Below are 19,982 nucleotides of genomic sequence, written 5' to 3'. Positions count from 1 at the left end.
CTCCGCCTGAGTGGCAAGATCTCTATACTTAACAGCTTTTATGTATTATTATCTCATAACCATTCAACATTTTACCCCATCCCAGACGCCCCCGCTTCAGCTCCGTTTCCAGCTTCAGCTCCAAGACTTGCTTCCTTAAGTAACCCTAGACTCTTCAGCAACTCCTTGCCTTGATCCAAAGAGGTTACTTTGTATTGACTCCCACCATATGAAAACTTTAAGAAAACAGGGTAACCCCAAGCATATTTTATTGCGCTTCTTGTTAACGTTTCAGTTATTTGCTTAACGCTGCATCTCCATTGGAGTGTTTGCTGACAAAGATCGTTGAATACTTGCACTGCTTTGCCTTTATATTTTATCATGGCCATGGACCTCAATTTCTTCATCACTTGCTCCTTTTTGTAATAACTGCCAAATTTCACAAGAATGTCCTTGGTTCCCCTATAATTTGCTCCTCCCACTCTGTGGATCCTTTCCAGGTCACAGTCTTTTATATCCAGATCAGGCATCATATCATTGAACCATTTCAAAATTAGTTTTCTCAAATCCTCTGCTGGTTCTTCAACAAAGTTTTTAATTTGTAGGTTGGAACATCGGTCCTGATCCTGCAATTGGATCAACTTTAATTCTTGGTCTTGGAACTTCACCTCACAGCCTTTTTCAAAGACATCCTGCCTTTTCTCCACTAATTTTACTTCAGCATCTAGCATCTTTATAGCTCTGTCATTCTGGGCAATCTTGTCCGCGAGCACCCCCATCCTCTGATCTGCCTTCTTTGCATTTACATCCATCTTCTTACTCAGCGTTGCTGTACTGTCCAAAATTAGCCTCTTCAGATCTTCCATTGTAGTTGAAGTTGGCACCGTGCCAGGTTTCTCCGCCATCTTGACAGAACTGCCGCTTTCGCTTTCACTTCCACTACTTTGTGTAACTTCTTCTGTAGACAGTTTCTCAAGACGGGCCAAATTATAATTAGAGGGATGTAATCTCTTCCAGGTAGCCTTCCCAGGTTTTTTTTTTTTTAATTTTCTAACGTTCTGCATGGATCTATTTTTAACTCTTACTTAATGTCCCGCATACAATCCGCACCGTCTCTTTTTCTACGCAGATAAACACTTCCTCCTTCGATGCTTTTTAAAGGGTGAATTTACTGCCAATTAGACATTCTTCTCAGATAAGGAGTGTAAATCACCGTGCTTTATCAGACTGGGAGACGGAAGAGCTTTAACATTCACAAAGCCAGTTTCATTTTCATCACTACCCCCTCCGTTCCGTCTGACTAATTCACAGCCAGAAACCGGGCTGCTTTTCTCACTCCTTATACTGATTCTGCTTCCAAAAACAAGATTTTCACCCTCACTTAGCAATCATAGTCATTTTCCTTCATTTTCATTAACGACCCATGCCTTTTAAATGAGATAATTAAGTTTCAGATCCCCCCCGTACGGGAGTCTCTCAAGGAGAAATCTTACCCATCATGGCGTCCAGCAAGAAGCGCAATAATTTATATTAAAAACTATAAAAAAGGATGATAATGGTAGATATCTTATGATAAAGGGACAAATTGAAAATGAATCATATACATTAGTTAATGTTTATGCCCCCAATGAGAGACATAGAGAGTTTTTTATGGAATTATTTAAAGAAATAGAGGAGTTTAGGGAGGGGCATCTTATTTTAGCTGGGGATTTTAATATGGTAATGGATAATAGAGTGGATAGGTCAAACCCCACTAATGCGGAAAAGAGAAATAATATTACTATATTAAATAAACTAGTAAAAGAAAAAGATTATGTAGATTGTTGGTGTTTACTGAATAGGTTGAACCCTGGCTTCTCTTACTACTCCTCAGTTCATCATACATACTCTAGAATAGATTATATATTGGTTTCAAAAGAGTTTGCAAGTAAGGTATGTAAAATGGAAATGGGGGTAATAAAGGTAACAGACCATGCATTGCTAAGTTTAGAGTTCACAGTTAGAAAAAATTATAAAGAAGCGTTTAGGTGGAAATTAAACACAAAACTTTTAAAGTACAATGAAGTGGTAGAAAAAATGCAAAGAGAACTGACAGAGACTTGGGAAAGTAATGAGAAGGGAGGAACGTCAAGGGCAGTAATTTGGGATACCATGAAGGCAGTAACAAGAGGGATATGTATTAGAGAAATGTGCAATTTAAGGAGGCAACAAATAGCAGAGCAGGAAAAATTGGAGGAAGAGATTAAGAAATTGGAGAAAGATTATTGGCAATTTTAAAATAAAATAAATATAAATAAATATAAATTAATTATGTAATTATCTACAAGCAAAGAAAAAGCAATTAGAAAATTTAAATTTAGAGGAAGTTCAGAAAAATTTAATATATATGAAAAGGGAGTATTTTGAAAACAGCGATAGAAACTCTAGATTGCTTGCCAGACTCACACAAAAGGAAAAAGCCAGGAATGGGATAGGAATATTGAAGGATAAACAAGGGAATTATTGTCATATAATGAAGGGTAAAATAAAAAATTTCCAAGAATTTTATCAAGAATTGTATAAGGGTAAGGACACTCAAAAACAGAAGTTGGAAGCATATATAAAAAAGTATATAAAGAAGGGAATAAAAATAGAACATAAAGAGTTAATGGAGAAGGTAATAACGCAAAGAGAAGTAGAAGAAGTAATTGAGAATTTGAAAGTGGGTAAATCACCGGGGGTAGATGGTTTAGGCTCAGAATATTATAAGGTTTTTAAGACTTTTTTAGTACCGAAATTATTGAAGCTGTACAACTCCATATTGGAAGGAGAAAGAACACCAGAATCATGGGAACATTCATTAATAATTGTAATACCAAAACCAGACAAAGATTTGACTGTCCCTGATTCATATAGACCTATTTCATTAATAAACCAAGATGCTAAAAATTTTTCAACTATTTTAGCAAGGCGGTTGAATAAATTTATAGATGAATACATAGGGGAGGATCAATGTGGATTTGTAGCAGGCAGACAAATGCACAATTTAGTGGGAAGAGTTTTAAATGTAATACAGGTGATAAATAAGTCTAAGGTTAAAGCTGGAATTTTGGCATTGGATATTTTTAATAGGGGTGTGCACAGACCCCCCGCTCCGCTTCACTTGCAGATCCGCCATTTTCCGGATCGGGCCGCTCCGCCCCGCCCCCGCTCCGCCCACTTCCGCTCCGCTCCGCCCGGAGCTCCGGATCCGGATCCGGAGCTCCGTTTCCCCCCCCCATAGGCTTGCATTGAAAGCTAAAAAATTATACAACTTTTTTTCTGTTCAAGTTAGAAACCTCATGTTTGGCACCATGACACCTCATGGGGATATACACACGCATGCCAAGTTTCAAAGCAATCCCATCATCCCCTGATTTTTGGCGAATTTTTGAAAATCGGGCACCCCACACACACCATCCCTGCGAGGTGGGCAGGGGAGGAGGGAGGGAAGGCAGGCAGGCATGCAGCTGGCATTTCTGGGGGCATAAGGAAGTGAGCCAAGGATAAGCCAGTAATGCATATAAAATGGAATAAATCAATCAATAAACAAAGGAGGGGTGGAATTAAAAGCAGCAGTGTTGCTCAATAAACAACAAGAAGAACTTTTTTTAAAAGGCTATATCTGTCTTTTACCAGCAATAGGGGGACGTGCCCGGGGGAGGGGGAAGTAGCTGCCAGTTCAAGACACTGACAGCCACAGCTCTGAGAAGAAGTAAAACGCTCACTTCGACTCAGAACAGGCATTGCTCCACCACTGAAAAGTGACCATTCACTTCAACTCATGATAGGCATTGCTCCACCGTTTTACTCTCTTTGGAAGGCTCTAATGGCCTTCCAGTGCAGGAGAGAGTGGGGGCACGTCCACGATGAGATGCCCTAGGGGAGCTCATCCCCTTGCACCACATCGATTCAGTTGTTCACCAAGGTTAGGGTGGGGAGCAGTGCTGTGTTTCTATCTCTTATTCTTGGCTTAGTATATGATTTCAGGTTGTGTTTGTGCATTTGGTGGGGCTACTGTGTTAAAAAACACGGGGAAAAGCCCGTTCAGATGAAGAAAGAGAAGTTTCCCAGAATCCCAAGTTACCTGTTTTGCCTATGCCCTCCTCCAACTTTGGGATCATCATGACCGGGAGCTGACTCTGCCCCTCAGCCCTTTGAAAAAGGTATTTTTCCCGCTGATTTTTTAAAAACGTCTAGCCCGCGACCCGTACGATGCAGAAAGTTGAGAGTGGTCTCAAAATGACCCCCATCCACGACTCTCTGTGCACAAGAATTTTCAGAACGATAGCTTAAACCCCCCCCAGTTATCCCCGATTCTTTCCCTCAATGCAATCCTATGGGCGAAAAGCCGAAAACGCAGTTTGAGCCGCGCGGTTGACCCGATTTTCACAAAAATATAGCCCGCGACCCGTACAATGCAGAAAGTTGAGAGTGGTCTCAAAATGACCCCCATCCACGACTCTCTGTGCACAAGAATTTCCAGAACGATAGCTTAAACCCCCCCCCAGTTATCCCTGATTCTTTCCCTCAATGCAATCCTATGGGCGAAAAGCCGAAAACGCCGTTTGAGCCGCGCGGTTGACCCGATTTTCACAAAAATATAGCCCGTGACCCAGACAACGCAGAGAGGTGAGAGTGGTCTCAAAATGACCCCCATCCACGACTCTCTGTGCACAAGAATTTCCAGAACGATAGCTTCAAAAACAACATAGTTATGCGCGATTATTTGCCGCAATGCAATCCTATGGCGAAATGTTTTCAAGATGGCGACCGGAGCGCTCCGCCTGAACTCGGAGCTCCGAAAAATGGCCGCTTCTCTTTGCCTTGCTTCTAGGGGGTCCGCGGTCCGCTCCTACTCCGCCTCTGGGTAAGGCGGAGCAGGCCAATCCGCTACTGCTTCTACGCTCCTAATCGGAGCGGAGCACATCCCTAATTTTTAAGGCTTTTGGCTGTTTGAGCTGGCAAGCTTTAAAGATGGTTTTAAATAAAATGGGATTTGGAAATAAATTTAAAGCTATAATAGAACAGTTGTACTCTCAAAATACAGCTGTAGTGGTAGTGAATGATGGTGTGACGGATAAGATGCGACTAGCCAGAGGGACAAGGCAAGGATGTCCACTCTCGCCGGTCCTGTTTGTAATGGTAATGGAATTATTGGCGAATGCAATACGAGAAGATGAGGAGATTGAAGGAATAGGTAGTAGGAAAAAAATTAAATTGAATATATTTGCAGATGACATGCTGCTAACTATTAAGAATCCAATAGAAAAGATGGGGAGAATTAAACAGCAATTGAGAGAATTTGGGGATATTACTGGGTTAAGAATAAACTGGTCCAAATCAGAAATGATGTTGTTTAATTATACTAAAAAGGAAGAGAAGGATTGGGAAGAAAAGGGAAGAAAATGGGAGTTAAGAATCAGATTAAATATTTGGGAATAAAAATTACGCAGAAGTTAGAGAGTTTGGAGAAAGAGAATTTAAATGTGTTGAAAAAAGAAATTTTAGCAAAATTGGAAAAATATAAAATATTAAATTTATCCTGGTTTGGAAGAAAAGCGTTAATAAAAATGAAGATTTTAGCAAAGATTCATTTTGTGTTTAGGATGCTACCAATAAAAATTTCAAAATTAGAGATAAAAAGTTGACAAAGTATTATAAATAATTATTGTAATGGTGATAAGAAAGCGAGGGTAAATAAAAGTAAATGGTATTTAAGTCAAATAAAGGGAGGATTGGGTCTCCCAAATATTAAACTATATTATGTAGCTAACAGATTAAGACATATTGTGGAGGCAATTACAGGAATAGGAGAATTAGATTGGATGGAGGATAAAACTACAAGTAATATAGAGATTAATTTGGAAAATGTTTTTTTTAGGGAAGGGAAAAAAAATGGGTAGAAAGTATAGATAACTCGCCTAAAGAATAGGAACATTTCAGTGCTATTGTATGCAGACGACGCTGTTCTCCTATCACATACGCAAGTGGGGATGCGCAGGATGTTGAGAGCGCTAAGCGTATATTGCAAGAAGGAAGCCCTTCAGGTTAATCATGATAAAACCAAAATTTTAGTTTTTGGGGAAAGGAGGAAAGTATATCATTGGCAGTTAGACAGTCACCCTCTTGATCAGGTGAATAAATATAAATACTTAGGTGTAACTTTTCAAAGCTCCGGATCAAAGCCAACCCTGTTAACAACAACAGCAGCTTGCAATGAGTGAAGATATAGTCAGAAAAGATATTTGAGGGAAGGGGAGAATGTAACACACAGAGTATAACAAAAGCTTCAAAGTACAACAAAACCTACAAAAGTAGGAGTGAGTGAAGTTAATTTCAGATACATTGAATCTCTCACTTGTTCTTTATTTCAGTGATTTTAACATTAAGATGTTACGTAGAACAGATTTGTCTTAAACGTGTGCTGTAAAATCAGACATGTGACCAAGGCTATGTTCGGGTGGGCACGCCCCCTTGGTGCTGGACACGCCCCCTTGGGGGCGACCATGTTGTCCTCCTTTTTGGTTTCCAAAATATGGTCACCCTAGCCCAACCCTACCACTACATGAGCACAGAACTAGCCTATGTCTTTGCATATGTGATTTTAGTCAGAAAAACAGAAAGCCAAGAATTTTCTAGAAGCTGTTAGACTGGACTGAGCCATTTTCATCAAATGAAAAACTGAAATTAATGCCCATGTTTGATTGGTAGGTAACTTCATTTCTACGAGACTGTAAGTTTATGGTGAGCATGTTTATGTGAAATTTAATTGTAACTATGTTTTTTTAAGTTAGAGATAGTAAATTCCCGGCTGTGGAATGAGCTCCCCAGAGAGGTCCGCCTGGCACCTATGCTGTGCTCTTTTTGTCAACAGCTGAAGACCTTTTTATTCTCTCAGTATTTTAACACTTAATTTTAACTTAAATTTAAATTTTACTGTTCTAACTCTGCATTTTAATCTTATATCAATTTTGCTGCATGGTTTTATCCTGGTTGTGCTTTTTATACTGTATTTTGTATTTGTGTTTTTAACCTGTTGGTTGTTTTATTATGGTTTTAATTTTTGTGAACCACCCAGAGAGTTTCGGTTATTGGGCAGTATACAAATGTAATAAATAAATAAACAAATAAATAAAGATTTGGGGGGAAATCCAAAAAAATTGACTTCTTTAAAAAAACTATTTTTTTTTTAAATCATCAATTTGTATTCTTTCTGAGGTACATTTTCGCCTCTCCAAACTTCTGTGGAGGCTGCACTCTATGGGCTGCTTATGGAATTTTACAGGGTGGCAACATCATCATCATCATCATCATCATCATCATCATCATCATCATAGCAGCAGCAAAATTGCTGCCTACAGCAGGAGCAAAGCACTACAGAACACGACAATCGCCAAATTTAGCTGTGGGGGGCCACACCAAGGGGCAGCAAAGACTGAATGCAGTTTGCAGACCATAAATTGCCCATTCCTGGTCTGTAGGATGTTCCTTTTATAGATCTCTTGTTTTTGTTAGGAAAGGCCACAATTTTGGCTTGTTTCTGACATCTCAAATAATTTCATCACAAAATTAATAGTTAACATTAATAAGCATTATGTTTTTCTTTTAAAGACTTCAGAAACATTTTGATTTTAAGCTAAGATGGATCTTCCATTTCATAGTTTCTTATAATATTCTTCAAATTCCTTTGCAATTTCTAAGCGTGTAAGTGCATATCCCTGTGTTTTTTCTGAATTGGATAAATTAATCTATGCTTCTCCCCCTTTCATAATAGGTGTGTTAATATCAGCCTTATTTGGGTTTTTTTTAATGTTCTGCTTAAGAAACCTCAGTTTCTTTTACTTTCTTTAATTCTAATTGTTTTCTTACATCAATAAAATGTTACAAATTTTAGCTGAATATGTCTGTTTATGGCTTTTTTCTAAAGCTTTTATCTGATTTTCTAAGGCATTTATCTTTTGATTTCTCTTTAAAGAAAGAATTTTTGATTCCCCCAAAATTATATATGCATCCCAAACAAAATTTATATGTATCCCAAACAATAGGCTATTTGAAACTAATATACAGTTTATTTGAAAAAAACAACTTTAGTTTGTTTAATTTCACCATTAACTCATTTATTAAGCCTATGCGGCAGGGTCTTGCTATTTACTGTTTTACTCTGTACAGCACCATGTACATTGATGGTGCTATATAAATAAATAAATAATAATAATAATAATAATAATAATAATTAAGAATGTATCTAACCACCCCTGTTGCTGTTTCCCTTGATTATTATTATTATTTGACAATTATTATTTGACAATTTAATTATGTTGGATCATGAACTGCATAATAAAATGACTTAATTTCAATTTCTTTAACTTGTTAACAAAAGCAGGAGTAACAAAAAGCATATATGATAAATATGGATTAGAATAAAATGAATAATCTCTTTAATTTTGTTGCAAATACCTCCATACCTCCATTACATTTCTTAGTTTTAAATCTTGTATAAATGTTCTGAGTAACACATGTACATTATTAGAAGGGGGTCCTATCCTATCCCATTAAAAATTCTCCCATTAAGATGTCTCTTTTTGAAAATAATTCCACACTTGGATCACCTTCTTCAAAAAATAGAATTTTAAAAATCTGATTGCCAGTTGGAGTTTAGGGCACAAGTCTTTTGGGATAGTCATAAGTGACCTAGTGGGAGATTTCGATTGGGCTTTTGGTTGATGACCTACGCTGGGAACTGGATGGCGGAGTGCAGTCCTACTAGTTCTTCTGGACCTCTTAGTGGCTTTTGATGTCATGGACCATGGTAACCTTCTGGACTATCTGGTGAGGTTGAGCCTTGGAGCCTCTCTTTTTGTGAACCGCCCAGAGAGCTCCGGCTATTGGGCGGTATAGAAATGTAATAAATAAATAAATAAATAAATAACTACCTAAAAAGGAGCGCCCTGGTCTCTTACCTGGTCACAGATCAACTCCCATTTCTTCTCATTATCATACTGGCTCAGTAGCTTCATTTTGTCTGGTGGCAAGTTCATAGAATTCTAGAGGACAATGAGAGAAAATTATAAAATATATGCAAACAATATATAATCTGCACCTCTGAATTAAAGCTATTAAAAAATCTAAGAGGAAGAGGAAGAGGGGGGCAATTCAGAAGAGAGCTGACACTGGGAGGGATGCAAGGTATTTCTTTGACTTGTTTTTACAATACAAGGTGCTTTACATTAGCCTTTTTCTTCAGTACTGACAATATTTGCTCACACATTTTTTCCTGAGAATTGAGACATTTCCCAAAACAATTCTGCTCCAATTTTTTGTTCAGAAGTCATTTCATTGCTGCTGCTGCTGTTGTTGTTGTTTGAGCTCATTTGTAGTGATTTTTAAGCTTCCCTTGCAATTGTAGTATCATAGAATCATAGAATCATAGAATAGCAGAGTTGGAAGGGGCCTACAAGGCCATCGAGTCCAACCCCCTGCTCAATGCAGGAATCCACCCTAAAGCATCCCCGAGAGATGCTTGTCCAGCTGCCTCTTGAAGGCCTCTAGTGTGGGAGAGCCCACAACCTCCCTAGGTAACTGATTCCACCGTCGCACTGCTCTAACAGTCAGGAAGTTTTTCCTGATGTCCAGCCGGAATCTGGCTTCCTTTAACTTGAGCCCGTTATTCCGTGTCCTGCACTCTGGGAGGATCGAGAAGAGATCCTGGCCCTCCTCTGTGTGACAACCTTTTAAGTATTTGAAGAGTGCTATCATGTCTCCCCTCAATCTTCTCTTCTCCAGGCTAAACATGCCCAGTTCTTTCAGTCTCTCTTCAGAGGGCTTTGTTTCTAGACCCCTGATCATCCTGGTTGCCCTCTTCTGAACACGCTCCAGCTTGTCTGCGTCCTTCTTGAATTGTGGAGCCCAGAACTGGACGCAATACTCTAGATGGGGCCTAACCAGGGCCGAATAGAGAGGAACCAGTACCTCACGTGATTTGGAAGCTATACTTCTATTAATGCAGCCCAAAATAGCATTTGCCTTTCTTGCAGCCATATCGCACTGTTAGCTCATATTCAGCTTGTTGTCTACAACAATTCCAAGATCCTTCTCGTTTGTAGTATTGCTGAGCCAAGTATCCCCCATCTTGTAACGGTGCCTTTGGTTTCTATTTCCTAGATGTAGAACTTGGCATTTATCCCTACTAAATTTCATTCTGTTATTTTCAGCCCAGCACTCCAGCCTATCAAGATCACTTTGAAGTTTGTTTCTGTCTTCCAGGGTATTAGCTATCCCACCCAATTTGGTGTCATCTGCAAATTTGATCAGCGTTCCCTGATCAAATAGTACTATCCTTTCAGTTGTGAACTATCATAGCACTATTGTCTTACTTTGTTGTAAACCGCCCAGAGAGCTTCGGCTGTGGGGCGGTATATAAATGTAATAAATAAATAAATAAATTAGTTTAGAATCATGTTTTGTAAAGTGGTTGGGTTTTGTTGCTGTTGTTTCTAGAATTATTTAAATTTCAAACTAGTAATGCAAAATACAGATGAATCATCAATTCAAAACAGATATTTTCATCTTCTACAATGAGTCAGGCTGTCCCAGAAGTGTCAAAAAGCATACTTCAGAAATTTTATCTGGACAGTAGGCGGATTGTAGGGTGAGGATGTCTTGTTGGCATAGAAAATAAAGCAGTACTATACACTCACAAACATGTCATGTTTTTCTGATCTGACCACTCTCAACTTTTGTGTTAGCTTTTCAAAAAATCTGACCTGCTACACCCATGCAATCCAACCCTCCGTAGGCAGATCCACTGAAGTTTTCCATTGTTTGGCAACCTCCTATCTCACTGCTACCAGTAGTATTCTTGATAAATCATTATGAAATAGGGCTTTATTGTCACCTGACAATGCCAGCTCCCCACAAAACCTAATAGTTCAATCTGTCATATCTGCTATGATTTGAAAAACTCATATCCATCACTTAGCTACCAGCCACATATGAGTTATTGAGCCTTGCTTCCTGCACCCTCTTCAGCAATTGGACTGTCAAACTGGTACTTCTGACTGCAGTGAGATGCCACCTGTGGAGGAGTTTTAAAGTAGCTTCTCTAATTCAGGCAGAAATGTTTTGAAAAAGTGGGTTGGACAAAATTAGGTACCATTGAGAATTAGTGCTGGTGGTTTCAAGGTCTGCCTTCCACACAACTATCAATCCCATTACTAGATCACAAATTTTATCTAAGAACCAGTAATAAATTAAATAGACTTGGCTTCTATTAACGTTTGCCTGAGTGATGCATAAGTTTTCAAATAAAGTAAAGGACCTGGAGATATTACCATTTGCTGCTAAGCTTGATGTGAAGGTTAAGATTTTATCTTTCTGCATCCAGGTAATGTTAATAGCCTGTAGCTGTGCATATGAGATGCACACACCTTTAATAAGTAAATCAGGCACCTCAAATATGCTTCACTATTTCCAGACTTTCTACTGGATACATTTATTACAGGCAGATATCTGATGATGACTCAATACAAGGAAGAGTGGCAAGGTGACCCCTGCCACCCAAAATTTTGGCCCATGATTACCAAATCCCCAAAGTGGCCTTATTCATTTTGTTTATCAGTGCTGGGGAAACTGACATAAAAGGAAGTGCCAGATGAAACAGGATGGCAGTAAAGTTTGAGATTAGGTACACCGAAATCAACTGTTAAAAAAAAGCACTATACAAAATTGATTTGGTTATTTGAGACTTCTTTCCATTGTTAATAAACTTCTCAATCAATTTCTGACCATTAATGATCCTGGCATCATATTAAAAAAAAATAACCTAAACATTTGGTAAGTTTCATCAAAAGGGCACCCCAAAATGAGGGAGATTCTAGAGGAGTTGTTGCATGGGCAACATGCAGCCCCTCACCACCACCCAACTTCGAGGCAACAATGGATGAAGGCTTATGTGACTTAACAGAGAGAACAGCTCTAACAGCGCCCGAAAATAGTCTTCACAATAGAATAGGAAAGAAGTACATGGTCTTCGATGTCTATATACTAATGCCCAGAGCATGGGAAACAAACAGAACGAACTTGAACACTTAATACATGAAGGAAAATACGACTTGATAGGTATAACTGAAACTTGGTGGGATGACTCCCATGAGTGGAATATAGCAATTGAAGGCAATGATTTGTTAAAAAAGAACAGAAGAAATAGAAAAGGAGGTGAAGTTGCACTATATGTTAAAAATACCTATCCCTGCACAGAATTACAGGCGGATCAGACTGGGAGCCCCGTCGAGAGCATATGGATTAAAATAAATGGGGCAAGGAATAAAAAGAACATGATAATCGGAGTCTACTAACGACCACCCAATCAAGGAGAAGACGAGGACGAAACTTTTGAGAAACAAATTATCAGTGTTTCAAGGAAGTGTGATGTAGTAGTGATGGGGGACTTCAATTACCCTGATATCTGTTGGGAGACCAATATTGCCAAAAGTGGCCCTTCCAAGAAATTCCTGAGATGTGTGGGTGATAACTTTCTCCTACAGAAAGTGGAGGAAGGAACTAGAGGATCGGCAATCCTTGACTTGTTATTGACCAATAGGGATGACTTAGTGGATAAAGTAGCAGTTACAGGAACTCACACGATATGTTAAAAATATTTATCCCTGCACAGAAATACAAGAGGACGAGCCTGGGAGCCCCATCAAGAGCATCTGGGTTAAAATAAATTGGGCAAGGAATAAAAGGAGCATGATAGTCAGAGTCTACTACCGACCACCCAATCAAGGAGAAGATGAGGATGAAACTTTTGATAAGGAAATTGCCAGTGTTTGTAGTAGTGATGGGGGACTTCAATTACCCCCATATCTGTTGGGAGACTGATCCTGCCAAAAGCAGCCCTTCCAAGAAATTCCTGACATGTGTGGCTGATAACTTTCTCCTACAGAAAGTGGAGGAAGGAACTAGAGGATTGGCTATTGATATCCTTGACTTGATATCCTTGACCAGTAAGGAAAAAAATGGCGGCCGCGACAGCTCTCCTCTGGAGCTCGTCGTGGCTCCCATCTGAATAAGGGCAAGATCTCGCGTTATTCGTAACGTGAGATCCCCCCTCCTCTCCCCCGGATTTTCCACCAGGTCTAGCAAGGCCCTCAGTGGATAAAGTGGCAGTTATGAGAACTCTGGGGAAACCAACAAGGAAAAAAGATAGAAGACAATAGAAGATGACCTGAAATAAAAAAAGGAAACATATAGGAAGTAGAAGGAAGGACAGGATTGAAGCTTGAGATTGATAAACAAAAGGAACACCTAATTTCTTTGAATGAGGAAGATAATAAAAAAGTTGAATCGAAACAATTTACCAAAAAAGAAGAAGAAAATGTTTGAGATGAAGAACGATACATATGTGCTTGTATATTGATAGATGCATATATTGTAATAGATATATATTGTAACATATATAATAATATCATTGATTTCCTATGAGGGGAGGAGGGGTGGGCTAATTATGACTGTTTGTATTTCTATTTCTGTTTATTATTTCTGTATGTTATAGAAAAATAAAAAATAATTATATATAAAAAATAAGAGCTGGTAGAAGAACTCTCAGAACCACTGTCTATTATCTTTGCAAAATCATGGAAGACGGGTAAAGAGCCGGATGACTGGAGGAAGGCTAATGCTGTCCCTTCAAAATGTTTTTTGAAGGGCTAATATTTTGCTCTTCAAAAAGGGCAAAAACAAGGAACCAAGAGGGGATCTACACTAGTATATGAAACGTTGTTTTTACAGTCATTGAATGTTTTGTTTTCGAATGATTTAAAACATAGCAGTTTTTAAAACGTTTACTTACTTTTCTTTTTCCATGGGAATGCATTCCTTTTGGCCATACTGAGAAAATAAATCCATTTGTAATTTCCCCTCCCACTTCCTCTTCTCTCCGAGACAATCCTCCCCCTACAAACAATCCAGCCAGCAGCCACCCAAAAGTGAAACTGGAAGTGATTGCAAAAACGAGGCTTAAAAGAAAATAACGGCTCCAACTTTGGGCGTGGAAATTACATTAACATGCCCCCCAGGAATGCAATTGGCTAATTAAGAACTACAGGAAACCCATTTAATACAATGAAATCGGCCACATCATACCAAATAGATCGACTTATTTCAGAGAAGTTCAAAATAAAAACCGGAGAACAGACAACAATAAAACATTGCAGCCATATTGCACTGTTGGCTCATATTCAGCTTGCGATCTACAACAATTCCAAGATCTTTCTCGTTTGTAGTATTGCTGAGCCAAGTGCCCCCCATCTTGTAACTGTGCATTTGGTTTCTATTCCCTAAATGTAGAATTTGGCATTTATCCCTATTAAATTTCATTCTGTTCTTTTCAGCCCAGCACTCTAGCCTATCAAGATCACTTTGAAGTTTGTTTCTGTCTTCCAGGGTATTAGCTATTATTATTATTATTATTATTATTTATTTATATAGCACCATCAATGTACATGGTGCTGTACAGATAACACAGTAAATAGCAAGACCCTGCCGCATAGGCTTACAATCTCCAATTTGGTGTCATCTGCAAATTTGATCAGCATTCCCTGCACCTCCTCGTCCAAATCATTAATAAAAATGTTGAAGAGCACTGGGCCCAGGACTGAGCCCTGCGGTACCCCACTCATTGCCTCTCCCCAGTTTGAGAAGGTTCCATTGATAAGTACTCTTTGAGTCCGATTCTGTAGCCAACTGTGAATCCACCCAATAGTTGTTCCATCTAGCCCACTTTTAGCTAGTTTGTTAATCAGAATGTCATGTGGTACTTTGTCAAAAGCTTTGCTGAAGTCAAGATATATGACATCCACAGCATTCCCACAGTCCACAAGGAAGGTTATCCTATCAAAAAATGAGATCATTTTTTGAGATTAGTCTGACAGGATTTGTTCCTGACAAATCCATGTTGGCTTCTAGTAATCACTAGAAGTAATCTAGTAATCACTGGATTGGCTTCTAGTAATCACTGCATTGATTTCAAGGTGTTTACAGATTGACTTCTTTATAATCTGCACCAGAATTTTCCCAGAGATGGATGTCAGACTGACTGGTCTGAAGTTCCCAGGTTCCTCCTTTTTGCCCTTTTTGAAGATAGGGACAACGTTAGCCCTCCTCCAGTCGTCCGACACCTCACCCGTCTTCCATAATTTTGCAAAGATAATAGACAAAGGTTCTGAGAGTTCTTCTGCTAGCTCCTTCATTACTCTAGGATGCAGTTCATTGGGCCCTGGAGATTTAAACTCATTCAAGGAAATTAGGTGTTCTTTGACCATTTGTTTATCAATCTCAAACTGTAATCCTGCCCCCTCAACTTCTGCTTCACTTTTTCCAGGGGGGTCATAGACCCACTTTTGGGAGAAGACCGAGGCAAAGTAGGAATTGAGCACTTCAGCCTTTTCTTTGTCATCTGTTATCAATTCTATCTGTTATAAACTGAAACTCAATCCAGACAAGACGGAGGTACTGTTAGCGGGTGGTTCTTCTGTCCAGCGAGGTGATGTTTGCCCTGTCCTGGACGGGGTTGCACTCCCCCTAAAGGATCGGGTCCATAGTTTGGGGGTGCTCTTGGATCCAGAACTGTCACTTGAGGCACAGGTGAACTCAGTGGCAAAGAGCACCTTTTATCAGCTCAGGTTGATATACCAGCTGCACCCTTATCTGGACAGAGATAGCTTAGCTACAGTTATCCATGCTCTGATAACCTCTCGTTTGGATTACTGCAATGCGTTATACGTGGGGCTGCCTTTGAAAACGGTCCGGAAACTTCAACTGGTGCAAAACAGGGCAGCACGCTTACTAACAGGGACTGGCCGACGAGACCACATTACGCCAGTCCTTTTCCAGCTTCATTGGCTGCCAGTCCAGGTCCGGGCCCGATTCAAAGTGCTGGTATTAACATTTAAAGCCCTAAACGGCTTGGGGCCAGGTTATCTGAAGGAACGCCTCCTCCCATATGTACCTGCCCGGACCCTAAGGTCATCTTCAGGGGTCCTTATCCGTGAGCCCCTGCCAAAGGAAGTGAGGCAGGTGGCTACCAGGAGGAGGGCCTTCTCTGCTGTGGCACCCCGGTTGTGGAATGAGCTTCCTAAGCAGGTTCGCTTGGCACCTACATTATATGCTTTTAGACGCCAGGTGAAGACCTTTTTATTCTCCCAACATTTTAACAATCTATAAATTTTAAATAACATGGTTTTAAATTTGTAATTTTGCATTGCTGCTGTTTTTATCTGGTTGAGCTTTTATATTGTATTTTATATTATGGTTTTATACTGTTGTTTTATACTTTGAATGGTTTTAATTTTTGTGAACCGCCCAGAGAGCTCCGGCTATTGGGCGGTGTAGAAATGTAATAAATAAATAAATAAATAAATAATTTGCCATCCTCATTAAGCAGTTGAACCACCATTTCTTTCCTCTGTCTTTTACTACTCATGTATCTGAAGAAAGCCTTTTTATTGCTTTTAGCATCCCCCGCTAATCTCAGCTCATTCACAGCTTTAGCCTTCCTGACGCCATTTCGGCACTTCTGCGCCACTTGTCTGTACTCTTCTTTTGTAGCCTGGCCTTCCTTCCACTTCCTATATGTATCCCTTTTTGTTTTCAGGTCATCTCTAAGCTTTTTGTGGAGCCACATTGGTTTCCTCGGTTGTCTTCTATCTTTTCTCCTTGTTGGAATTGTTTGTAACTGTGCCTTTAAAATTTCCTTTTTTAAATACTCCCACCCATCCTGCACTCCTTTTCTCATTAGGCTCCCTTGCCACGGGACCTTACTTATTATAGTTCTGAGTTTATTAAAATCAGCTTTCCTAAAATCCAGAGTACGTGTATGGCTACGCTCGACTTTTGTTTCCTTCATAATCAAAAATTCAAGTATGACGTGGTCACTTTCCCCCAGAGTTCCCATAACTGCCACTTTATCCACTAAGTCATCCCTATTATCCCACTAAGTCATCCCTAATATCGTGTCCAGTTCTGGGCACTACACTTCAGAGAAGCTGGAGGGCATTCAGAGGAGGGCAACGAGGATGATCAAGGGTCTGGAAACAAAATCGTATGAAGAGAGACTGAAAGAATTGGGCATGTTTAGCCTGGAGAAGAGAAGAATGAGGGGAGACATGATAGCACTCTTCAAATACTTGAAACGTTGTCACACAGATGTGGGCCAGGATCTCTTCTCGATCCTCCCAGAGTATAGGACATAGAATAATGGGCTCAAATTACTGGAAGCCAGATTCCAACTGGACATCAGGAAAAACTTCCTGACCGTTACATCAGTATGACAATGGAATCAATCACCTAGGGAGGTTGTGAGCTCTCTCACACTAGAGGCCTCCAAGAGGCAGCTGGACCATCATCTGTCAGGTATGCTTTAAGGTGTATTCCTGCATTGAGTAGGGTATTGGACTCGATGGCTATTATTCTATGATTCTATGCAGATTATCTACATCCATTTCAATCCAGCTTCAGGCCTGGTTATGTGGCAGAGACTGCTTTGGTTGACTTAGTGGACAATCTATGCCAAGAACTAGACAGGGGGAGTCTGTCCCTGTTCGTTGTGCTGACCCTCTTATTTCTTTTTACATCATCAACCATGCTATTTCCCCCTCCTCAAAAAAAAAAAATTTTTTTTACCAACCACGTTATCCTTCTGGTGCATCTGTCTCAGGTGGTATTGGGAGGCACTGTTATACAGTGGCTCTAGTTCTTCTTGGAGGAGTGAAGTCAGGAGATTGTGCTGGGGGATTCCTGTTCAACACAGTGGCCATTGGCCTGTGTTGTTCCTCATGGTTCTATCTTATCCCCCATGCTATTTAACATATACATTGAAACTGATGGGAGAGATTGTCTACAACTTTGGGGTTCGGTGCCACCAGCATGCTAATGGGACCGAATTCTATCTCTCCTTTCCATCCAAATCCAATGATGTCAGTAGTGGACGGGATGGGGAAAACAATTGAAGCCTAATCCAGGCAAGACAGAAGTGCTCCTAGCAGATCAGGAAATATGGATTCAATCTGTGCTGAATGGGGTTACATTCCCCCTGAAGACTCAGGCTTACAGTTTGGGTGTACTCCTGGAGTCGGCCTGAGCCTGGATGCCCAGGTCTTGGTGTTGGCCAGGAGTTCATTTGCACACAGCTGAGGTTAGTGCACCAACTGCTAGAGATGTCTGATCTGGCAATGGTAGCACATGCCTTAGTTACATCCTGTTTGGACTTCTGTAACCATGCTCTATGTGGGGCTGCCTTTGAAAACTGTTCAGAAATTAATTTTGAGTCTTGCTACTTCTCAATACCATATTAATTCCTGTTGAATTTCAGGGATTGACACTAAAAGGTTTGCATGAAGTACTATGTCATCTACAAATAAGCTAGTAGTGTTGTGAACCTACAATATACAGTCCTTCCATTTTTAGGTTGGCCTTTGCTAATGTCCTAAAGAGATGATGAATGACTGTGGAGAGAGAGGACAACCCTGCTTAGTAACTCTATATAATTCAATATTTTTGGAGTTCAGTCTTATTATGTTATTATATGCTTGATATAATTTGTTGATATATTTATGAATATCTCTCTCATTTGCTTTAATGATTTGTTTAGGAAGGGCCATTCCAAGTGATCAAATGCTTTACAGGCATTTAATGTCATGATTGCAAGTGGCTGCTTCTTTGCCTTACTTAGGTGTATTTAGTAGCCTTTGCATTGGGTCAACCAATTGGCTTTTTGACGCAAACCTTGCCTGGTCTGATGTAATCTATAATGTAATAAATATGTTCAGCCTAGTTGGGGGGGGGGGAATCTTAATTCTAAAAAAAACTTTATGAAAAGGTACAACTTCATTCAAGATACAACTGCTTTAAGGCACAGAGGTTGCAATACTAGAAACATATTAGAAAATTTATCTCCAAAATTTATGTTGCATAGTAGATGCCCTATTTATCTCTGAGTTCTTATGTAACAAATGCTACACCAATTTGACAATAAAATCAAAGCAACACAAAACCTGACTGTTTAATTAGTTAATTCAGTAAAGACTCTGAGTAGATTCTATCAGTATTCTGTAACCACTGGGCAAGAGAGCCACATATGTATCAGTGTGCCTTTGGACCCATACTACCTCCAACAGTTTGGAGACATCCCTGGGTTAATTCTAGAAAGCTTACTAGGGGAGAGGTGTCAAACATGCACACTTTACATGGATTGGGCACTGGGCCCAGGACTGAGCCCTGCGGTACCCCACTCGTTGCCTCTCCCCAGTTTGAGAAGGTTCCATTGATAAGTACTCTTTGAGTCTGATTCTGTAGCCAACTGTGAATCCACCTAATAGTTGTTCCATCTAGCCCACTTTGAGCTAGTTTGTAAATCAGAATGTTATGTGGTACTTTGTCAAAAGCTTTGCTGAAGTCAAGATATATGACGTCCACAGCATTCCCACAGTCCACAAAGGAGGTTACCCGATCAAAAAATGAGATCAAATTTGTCTGACAGGACTTGTTCTTGACAAATCCATGTTAGCTTCTAGTGATCACCGCATTGATTTCAAGGTGTTTACAGATTGACTTCTTTATAATCTGTTCCAGAATTTTCCCAGGGATGGATGTCAGACTGACTGGTCTGTAGTTCCCAGGTTCCTCCTTTTTGCCCTTTTTGAAGATAGGCACAACGTTAGCCCTCCTCCAGTCGTCCGGCACCTCACCCGTCTTCCGTGATTTTGCAAAGATAATAGACAAAGGTTCTGAGAGTTCTTCCGCTAGCTCCTTCATTACTCTAGGATGCAGTTCATCGGGCCCTGGAGATTTGAACTTATTCAAGGAAATTAGGTGTTCTTTGACCATTTGTTTATCAATCTCAAACTGTAATCCTGCCCCCTCAACTTCTGCTTCACAAATTAGAACAGAAGTTTGGGCAGGAGCATAATTTTAAATGAGTATCCAAC

At 39.8% G+C, this 19,982-nt stretch overlaps 1 protein-coding gene across 2 annotated transcripts in view; it reads right to left on the bottom strand.

Moving 5' to 3' along the window:
- The window catches only part of FMNL1 (formin like 1), a 223,804-nt gene that overhangs the window by 165,957 nt on the left and 37,865 nt on the right, over window positions 1-19,982 (bottom strand). For both annotated transcript variants that reach the window (XM_063138453.1, XM_063138454.1), the window contains exon 2: window positions 8,961-9,044. In XM_063138453.1, the coding sequence (XP_062994523.1) occupies window positions 8,961-9,044 (84 nt within the window). The remainder of the gene's footprint in view (window positions 1-8,960; window positions 9,045-19,982) is intronic.

The sequence above is a fragment of the Elgaria multicarinata genome, chromosome 11 (genome assembly GCF_023053635.1).
Source record: "Elgaria multicarinata webbii isolate HBS135686 ecotype San Diego chromosome 11, rElgMul1.1.pri, whole genome shotgun sequence".
NCBI lineage: Eukaryota > Metazoa > Chordata > Lepidosauria > Squamata > Anguidae > Elgaria > Elgaria multicarinata.
This window is presented reverse-complemented; position numbering and strand designations above follow the sequence as displayed.